The 10087-nt window shown below is 44.2% G+C and overlaps 1 protein-coding gene across 1 annotated transcript in view; it reads right to left on the bottom strand.

Moving 5' to 3' along the window:
- Positions 1-9850, bottom strand: part of TOLLIP (toll interacting protein) — a 234345-nt gene extending 224495 nt beyond the window's left edge. Inside the window, exon 1 of the mRNA XM_085644910.1 lies at positions 9656-9850. Coding sequence (XP_085501036.1) covers positions 9656-9688 — 33 coding nt within the window. The 5' untranslated portion in view covers positions 9689-9850. The remainder of the gene's footprint in view (positions 1-9655) is intronic.
- Between the last annotated feature and the right edge of the window lie 237 nt (positions 9851-10087).

Raw genomic sequence — 10087 nt, forward strand, 5'->3', positions numbered from 1 at the left:
AAGACACCTGAGCTAATGATCTCGTTTAGCAAGGGAGTCAGAGATGCACTTATTTCCGTAGGGGCTAAGTGGTAAATGCGAGGAGGGCAGGGATCTAGGGGAGAGCCAGATTTTATTTGGAGTAGTATGTCACTGACCTGTTCCTCACTAAGAGGAGAGAATTGGGACAGGCTGTTGGGCGGTATTGGGACCTCCAAGGGATGGCCTATGTTATTCCCAGGATCAGATTGTAGCTCCTGGAGTTCCTTATAGACATCTTGGATCTTGCGTTGAAAGAAAAGGGCGAGATTATCAACGAATTTTTGATCAGGACAGAAAATGGGATCATTGGGACTCTTAGATAGTAATGTCACTATTTTGAAGAGTTCCTTCGAGGAACTATTAGCCTCTTGAATTTTGTTAGTAAAGTAGGTGACTTTGGCTTGTTTTATTAGGGACTTATACAGATTCAGAGTGTGATTATATTCCTTCTTTAATGCAGGACTGTAATCTGATCTCCAAAGACGTTCCTGCCGTCTACATTTGATTTTAGCAAGTTTCAGCTCTGGTGTGTACCAGGGTGAAGTCACTATTCGTTTTTTTGGCTGGGTGAGTTTCACTGGGGCTAGTTTGTCTATTGCCTTACTGATCCAGGAATCAAATTTAGTAGCCCCGCCATTGCTATCCTTAGGGTGGGGAGTACCCTCTAGCAAGGCTTCAGCTAGTTCGATGCCTTGGATGTCCTTCCAAGGGCGGGTGTTAACCAGCCGAGGGCGAGATTTCCGTCCCATTATGGATAGATGGAGGTTCACCTTAAAACGGATTACTGCGTGGTCCGTCCAGGCGACCCGTTGAATATCTTTTACTGCAAGCCTATCATTATTGGTGAAAATTCCATCTAGTATGTGGCATGCCAAATGGGTGGGTTGTGTTATAATTTGACAAAGTCCATATCCTGCCATGATGTCAATAAGGTTGGATGAGTCTGAATTGGTAAGGTCATCTAGGTGAAAATTGTAGTCACCTAGGACTGTAAGTGTTGTGGTATCATAGCACGATTCAAGAAAGGTCTGTAAAGATTTTGTAAAAGGAGCTCTTGCTCCAGGGGGTCGATAGACCAGTAGACCGGATAGAAGTTCCACATTGTTAAATTTTATAATGAATGACATGGCTTCGGCCTGTAATGAGGATTCTGGTTTAAAAGAGACTTTGAGGTGGGAGCGATAGATAAGCGCAATACCCCCTCCGACCGATCCTGTCCGGTCTACTTGCGCCAGTGAGTATCCCAGAGGGACAGCGCTGTTCCAATCTGGGGCAGAGGTGACCGATGACCAGGTTTCTGTGAGAAAGACCAAGTCAGAACTGGTGGCTGAGATGAGATCCTCCAGTTCGTACTTATGCTTTGCCATTGACCTTGTGTTAAGGAGAATACAGTGCAACTCGTTAGACGATTTTGCGATATTAGCAGAACTGAGGTTCCTTTCAAAGGGAGCCATCTGATCAGAACATTGGGTAAGAGGTCTGAGGCCAGAGTGGTACAAAGGGGCGGAGATACCATGAGGCGTAGTAGAAACCGTCTTCAGGCCGCACATTGAGCAGCAATTAGGACCTACTGCATCATGGTCGAGCAGAAGAGTCGGCCGCTGACACTTACCAGTGTTTAAGGCCAGTAGTTCATCCGGCTGATACCCAAGTCTGTCACCGACCGTACGGCCCATGGCGCTGGTCGCGATCTTGGCGCGGACGGGCGCAGACGGGCTTGCCTTTGGCGCGCCTTCGGCGCGCCGCCGTCGCACCCGCTGCGCGCGTCCGCTGCGCGGTCGCGTCATTGCGTGTTTTATAGTGTGCGACCTGAGAGCTAGAGCGCTGACTCAATTCAGAATGAACTTGCTCCGAAATGGGCTCCGCGCTAAGCAGCGGTGACAAACAGATTACCACGTTAAAAACACAGTGCAAATTCGGCAAGAAACAGTCAATAATTCTTTAAGATTAAAAAGGTGGTCTGAGCATCAATATTAAAACAGTCTCTCTCCCCCCTTCAATCAGGCGCGCGGTCGCGTCATTGCGTGTTTTATAGTGTGCGACCTGAGAGCTAGAGCGCTGACTCAATTCGGAATGAACTTGCTCCGAAATGGGCTCCGCGCTAAGCAGCGGTGACAAACAGATTACCACGTTAAAAACACAGTGCAAATTCGGCAAGAAACAGTCAATAATTCTTTAAGATTAAAAAGGTGGTCTGAGCATCAATATTAAAACAGTCTCTCTCCCCCCTTCAATCAGCCTGAAAAGGGAAAAGGGAATTCCAAGACGTTGCCACATGGAAGCAAAACATAAGCAACCTTCCATTCTCTGACCCCACAGAGAGTGATCTGCATATCTTGGGCCCAATGGAGCAATATTTTTGTGAAATTTATTTAGAACACAATATGTTTGTTAACAATACTCTGTTATACTATCATTATTTGAGGACAGACTGTCCTGACTGGAAAATTACTGTTTCAGCAAGTGCTAACCACTTCTGTTCCTGGCCTACTGAAAGCAGCTCTGACACCACAGCTTTTCTCATGGTGACATTTCTGTCCCACGTCTGCTGCAAGAACATGCTACCATCCAAAGGAAATATTAAGGTTACTATCGCTGCGGTCAATCACGGTCACAGTATATACATACCAGCTTACTTTCACTGGCACAAATTTCTGCAGCTTTTACCTTAGGATGCTGAAACTAACCATATCCATAAGAGAAGCAATGGTACTTCCTTGGTCTCAATATCATCCACTGACATAAGTTATTTTAGAAAGGCAATTCAGAACATGAACGATCCTTGTGCCAGTTCCATATAGCTAGCAGGATCAGGGCAGTTAGCCCCTAGCCTCTACTTAAGACCTCTTAGATTGTCAGTCTGCAATCTCTTTCAAGAGTGCCCGATACTTTAATAATACGCTTTAACATGAATTGGGTCTTGGGCTTGTTGAAGTTATTACTGACCAGACAACCAGTATCGCAATTGACTCTCATGCACACCTCAATAATACTTCTAGAACTGTCTGTGTTCCCTTTGGGAAAGTTTATATAATTTCTACAGCACAGGCCTAAATGTACCTCTGCCCCAAATTGGCTGCAGGAGTTTTCATAACATAATGTCATAGTGTCCAATTTGTACAAGTGAAAAGCTCACACATTTTGATAGATGATTCTTTGATCTATGTGGGCTGAAATCTGCAGAACCATCCCCTAAAAAAGGAAGTTGTCTTCTGCCTTTCCCAGGAGAGCTAGGGAAATCGTGGTTCACTGTGCATGGTACTCATATATAGACATGGTCACAGATCACATTCATATCCACCTCTGACTCCTGCCTGGGTCTCAGATATTTTGTAGATACTGGTTTGTTTCTAGCTCATTTGTACACCGGGTAAAGTTTAATTTCTGATTCCTGTATGCTTTCTCTTTGCTTACATTGTTCTCCCAAGAGGCAGCTTCAGTGCCTCAAGCACTAGGATGTCTAAAATGCACTGTCTAAGACCAAACTTACACTTTTGGTGTTCAGTTTAACTGATTTAGGGAATAGGTAAGACAAGTATATTTCTTTGCAGGACAAGTAGTTTTCAACACAATTTTGTCCACTGGACAAGTACAAGTCGATCGGAAACGATTCCGACAACGAGTCAGTCATTATGCTTTCAGACCGGCGTCGTAATGAGGCCCTAAGTGCTAGCGAACACCATAGAGTAGTGTTTCAGTCTAGTAAGCATACTCACCTGCACTAAGAGACCTGTCGTCCACTCTTAGAAGATCCCCTTTCCTCTCCAGCCCAAAGTACACATCACATCACTCCCAGAGTGCTGTGAAAGTATTTGAAATAACCAAGTCTTCTTCTGACCGCCTCCCCGAGGGCCACTGAATATCAGGAGCCAGTGTACTAACTGCAGATTATGAACTCTGTTGAAGCCTAGTTTCTTCTGGCACAGGAGTGCTCAAACTCTAGGCAGAGAGACACTAAGATCTGCAACAACTTACTGTGACTAAGTGCAATGATCAATCAAGGTGGCTGCGAGTCTGCAGAAGACAAGGATATCTCAAGCCTGACGGCAGCATGAAACCCGAGAGACGTGGGAAGGTGACTAGTATACAAGTAAGTGCATTGATATTATACCTAATAAAATGTAAATTGGAGCAAAAAAAAAACCAAACTATAATCTATTCCAGTTAACCATGTAGGAGAAACAAATATAAAGATGATATATGAATACGGGGGGAGCCCGTCACTGCACTTAGCACTTTCCAGTGGAGGGACTAAAGCCCCCACCAGGCAACACAACAGGAGCCACCCATGTTCCTTGTTCGCACCAGGAGGCGCATATAAGCTGCTCGGGGCTCCTGCGGCGCTAGACGTGCGTGGGCGTGCCCGGGCCGCGTCCGGGCAAAGACCGGGCAAGGGCGGGCCCGTCTGCACCCGTCAGAGACCGGAGGAGGCCAGGCTGGGCCAGGTATCTTGGTCCTATGTTCCTGGTTGCAAAAATAAATAAATAAACTCAAGGTACTGTCTATTTAGTAATTGTTATACTCCTTCCCCTGTTAGTAAGAACAGATAATCCTCTAATCATTCAATCATGGTTAAAAGAAAAATAACAGTTGGGGGAGCGGGGGCTAACAATACGACAATTGATTCTTTCTTAACTAGGGCGGCTAGTGCTATCTCCACGGAGATAGCTCTTACTGAAAGAAGGCTATCCCTGGAGATAGGTAAATCTACCCCCGCACAACTATTATTGGATGGTTCTGGTGCAGAAGAAGCTAATAATCCTGAATCAATGTCAGCACCCGAGGTCAATACAGACATAAGCGATACTACGTTAGAGACGGCTATGAGACTGGCGGAGGATCCCCTGCCCAGCCCCCCCCCGTACTAAGAGGCAAAAAGACAGGCTGTAAAAGACCCGCTCGTAATCCCCTGCCCGGAAGACTCTTAACACCAACTGAGTTTGATCCAAAACACATAATGGACTTACTTTTACCTAAACTGGAATCCTTATTTGAAAATATTTTAAGGCCTATACAGGAAAAGTTGGAGGGGTTGGATGCAATACTCAATGCTGCCCTCCTATTAATACCCTCTCAATCCACTGCGGGGAGTCAGTGAGAGGTGGTCACACTGGCTCTGTTGGGAACACTAAGCTACAGGTGCATGATGGGGGGCAGAATGAACAGACATAGTGGAGGAACCACTGCTCACCGGCTGTTCAGCTCAGATGCCTTCTCATCTACAATATTTTCAAAATAAAGGGCTCCAGAAACAAGGGGCAATCAAAAAAGCCAGGTTCTCAAGCACGACTGACAAGTCATCTTGTGATCCCTCCGCTGTGATGCAGTTAGGGAAGACAGCCCAAACAGTTCCATCGCGAGGGGCACCAACGTTAAGGGGGCATGTATCCAATGCATCTGCTACAAATCACCTTGATAAATCCTTGGCTAACAATTATGAGATCATAGATCTGCTCCCAGAGGCTGCACCTTTGGCAGTAGTTTTGGCGGGGGTCCCTTCAACTACACAGGGGAGTAAAGAAACTAAATTGGACTTGGTACATAAGGTTACACACTGTTGTAACATAAACATTGTGAATGGCCATCGAATATCTCCGGACATTATCATGGCTAGAAGAGTGCGCTGGGTGGGTCATAGGGTGGGAAAAAATATGGGGGGGTGGGCAGAGACTGTGTGATAGTCAACATGAGACAACCTACAAAAGTTGATGCATTAATAGACTGCAAGCTCAAGGGCAGCATTAAAACACTGATTAGGATAGCTCCCCTCCAGTACTTCTACCCGCCCGCTAATTTTCTCCCATGAAAAAGCCCATGTCTGCAGGTAACTATTGTGTCCAAATCAAACTGATAGCTCTAGACTGCCTCTATTCCTGTCAAATAGGTATGAACCCTTGCGAAGCTTACAGGGATTAGATGCTGTAGATTGACAATCATCACTCACGGACGAGCTGCAGGGGTTAGGATCACACGATCCATGTGCTAGGGATGATCCTGCCTGTTACAGACCTATCTCACTTTTGGACTCCGCTGCCAAAATTATGGGAAAGGTGATTCTGAAACGGCTATCACTATGGCCAGAACATTTTAATGTCATTAGCGATTTGCAGTACGAGTTCAGGCAAGGGAGAGGTACATTGGATCAATGAATAAATTTGAGCCTGGTGATTGGGAAGTACACCATAGCAAAGAGGGGCACCCTGCACATGAGATTCATTGACCTGACGTCGGCCTTTGTTCGAGTAAATCGATCAAAACTGTAACAGATTCTGGGGGAATTGGGCATGGAACCGAGTTTGGTATCCTTTTTACACTATGCCCACAATAACAACAGCGGCAGTAAGATTTTAGGATGACAGTAGTTTAACGGATTCCTGGGAGGTTATGTGAGGGGTACGACAGGGGTGCATTATGGCACCTTTACTGTTTACACTCTACATTAACAATCTCGGGGACCACCTCACAGGCAGTACTCCAGATATCCCAAGAGCTGGGTCCAAATTGGTCCCAGCATTACTGTACTCAGATGATGAAGTGTTGTTCGCAAGGACCGCCATAGATCTCCAAAATATTTTAAATACTTTTATTGATTTTATGGAGTCACTAGACCTAGCAACCAATTTTACCAAATCACACACAATGACAATGGGTAGTAAAAATGCCGCCAAGACAAAGTTTTTCTGCAGGGGGGTGTATGTAGTACATGGGCAGTTGCGGTTGGCTTCTGCTGTGGAGAGTCCGCTCTTGTATTTCCTCTGTATCTCAATAAAGCAACTTAAAGAAGAAAGCTGTTGCGGACCTCGTTCTATCTACAACAGTGTAATTGTCGAACGTGTCCACTTTTCCGTATTTGGGGGTGTTATTTGATGATAATGGGTCCTGGGTGGCACAAAGGCAATTAAAAAAAAGAATACTTTGGCCAGAGCAGTCGGGTGGTATGGGATTTTCCCAAAAGATTGGGGTCGAAACCAATACCTGCCCTACTCAAGGTTTATAAAGAGAAACGTATCCCTATGGCAAAATATGGGCGTGATGCATGGGGTTACAAGGATGTGAGTGATATTCAAGGGGTCGAGAACAAATTTATGCGTGGCTTCCTAGCTCTCCCCTCTAGTACCCCTGCCTGTATTTTACACAAGGAGCTTGGCTTGGGGTACATTTTGGATCATATTACTGTTGCATCACTGATGTGTTTGTTGAGCATCTGGTCAAGTAATTCTCCCACCTTGAATCAGATGGTCATTGTAGATTGTATTGCCCTTGACGGGGCTCCTAAAATTCCGTGGCTAAAATACGTCAGGGAGCAATTGACGCTGCTGGGCTGTCCGGACATGTATAGTAATCCAAGATCTTTAGGACCAGCAGCAATCAAGGATCTCAAAATAACGTTTTTGGGTAGGCAGCAGGCAATTAGGGAAGGCCTCGAATTAGCCAAGCCTATGGTGAGAAGGTATGTCATCCTAAGCCTGATCCCACAGTTACAATCCTATCTGTCACTAGTAACAAACTGCAACATCGTTTTGTTTTAACTAGATTCCGGCTGAATCATGTACCCTGGTTTTTAGCCTTTCCAAAGGGGTTTTCACAGCCAGGCACCCTAAAGCCATGAACCTGCGATAATTTCTTTGAACAGGACACTTTGCATTTTACCTTCTTTTGTGAATTTTATGTCCCCCCTTCATAAGAAATTTATATTGCTGCTACTGAGAGAGGCAAACTTTGTTCAAGTAAGGTCTGCTCTACAAATGCTACCCTACTCGGTGGTGTGCTTTGGGGTTGCAAGCTTTCTGCTTGTGGCAATGAGACTTTAAAAAAAAGATGTCCCTGCAGTAGCTGCACACTAACTTTCTGAAATTCGTTTATAACATCTTATACTCCTTTTAGCATTTTTTTTTTACATTCAATTATGGAGACTTTTAACAAATATCTATTCGCATGGTATTCTACTTGCCGAGTATTTAAATGTACTGATATCTGGATGACTGTTTACGTGTTTTACTTCAATTTGATTAAAGTGATTAATTGTTGAGTATGTAATATTTGCATGATGGGTACCCTTGTAACGGACATGTGTACCACTCTTCTCTTTTTTAATGTATTGATTGCCATTTTAAAGTCTTTACATGTTTTAACTGTGTGCTTTTATGGCTTTTGGTACCCGAATAAAGTATTTTTAACTTGAATAAATACCTTTTACAATTATGCATTACTAAACAATCTAAATGAAACACTTGTGTCAACAACAATGATGATCTACATGCCAACTGTCAGTTGAGGCATTATTCGTTAACCAGCATCCGACAGATAGGGAGTTATTACACATGATGCATAATAAAAGATATTCTCTATCTCACAAAAGATCAAAAATGTAGAATTATGGAAGATGCACAATGGAGTCAAAGTAAATTCACACTTGTTGCAAGTTAATGAGATGTACATAATTTCTCAGTTCATTGACAAGATACAAAATATGGTTACCAGCTTTCTGCAGGTGTATTTGATCATTTATATGTTTTACATCACTTAGAAGATGTAGTGAAAACTGCACAGTTTCAGTTAACACCTTTTCAGGGTACACCACAGTCATACAAACAGTAACTTGCCTAGTAACAGCTTTACACTAGTACCAGAGTTACTGGAAACTGGTTATTCTTTGCACCGTGCATTTATCGTTTTTTCCATACAGCACATCAATACCATTAAGTAAAGTGCCAATATCACTGTGTACATGTTACCTCGCCACTTTTCAGCGGCCAATTTTAGAGGTGACACTAGTGCCACTGCCAATCTTTGGTAACAGGCTCAACTGATGTCTGGAGAAGAGCGCTAGCAATATAAAGCAAAAACCTTGCATGCGTAAAGGAAATTCAAACTGAGTGGGAATACTTATGAGCCGTGAAAAAAAAGTGTTTCACTATTCACACAAATTAAAATTATCACAGACTATTCTCAAAGTAGTAGTTATTTCAAGATGCCACACGCAGTTTAGAAGAACCCCAAAATGATTTTAATCTGGTTGTGTCTCCTGTTGAGACACCCATAATAAATACAAATCCATTATACTGTTCTGGAGGCTGTTTTTAATGTTCGGACGTAAGTCTGGTATACTAAATACGTTTTAGAACATAACTGGAAGCGCAGAATAGCTGAAGCATGCATTTTATTTTAAGACGTGCGTAAGAGGGTGTTCTCTGTTGAATGAAGCATGCTCTGCTTATAAATAAATGCTGTGGGTAATAACGGACAGGGTGCAGGTCTGCAAAGAATGACTAAATGCTCAAAAAATCCCGACAGGTTTAAACAAGCAAAATATGTTACGGTAAGAGGCACAAGTAGCTACAGACTGACACGAGTAACACCCTAACAGCATGCGAAGTGGATGGGGCAAAGCACGAAAGAGGACACACATCATCAACCAACAATGAAGACTCTCGGACGTTCATTGTGATAGACCTATTGACAGAGGTGCGCTACGCTAGACAGAAGGCATCTCGAAAAGGATAGCTCAGCGTAGGAGACGAGGGGGAGAATCCTCTGGCACTATCAACGGAGATTTCCTCAGGGTGAGAAATTGGCCAAAGGATCATTCTTGCGTCCTAAGGTTTGGGGGTTCACAATAATAACTTCCTCTCACCGGGCCTCGTTGGGTGCTGACGCTGGTTGCCATGGTACCGGGCGGCAATTACCCTCTCAGACCCTCGGATGCTCCAGACTCGCGCAACGCCCCAGAACGCCTCTCTCAAAGCGCCCGACTCACTTCCGGTTCACAAGGCCGTCCCTCCTATTTACTTTCTTCCTGTCAGCTCCTTTCCAGTGACGTGCTCGATGTGTTAATGCGCATGCTTGCGCAGACTTTCATGCAGAATAATAGGACGCTCGGACTTCCACCCGATGACTATGACTTTTGTTATTCAGGAAGCCTTCTTAGGGCTTTAGTGGCAACAGCGCGTCCTCACGTGTCGTGACAGTCTTTTTAAATTAGATAAGCGTAAGCTTATGTTGAGTGCAGCAGTATCGGGCAATGACTTGCATTATATGTGTGGCCTTTTGTGTGCGTTGCCGCTTC

The sequence above is a fragment of the Triturus cristatus genome, chromosome 3_1 (assembly GCF_964204655.1).
Source record: "Triturus cristatus chromosome 3_1, aTriCri1.1, whole genome shotgun sequence".
NCBI classification, from domain to species: Eukaryota; Metazoa; Chordata; class Amphibia; order Caudata; family Salamandridae; genus Triturus; species Triturus cristatus.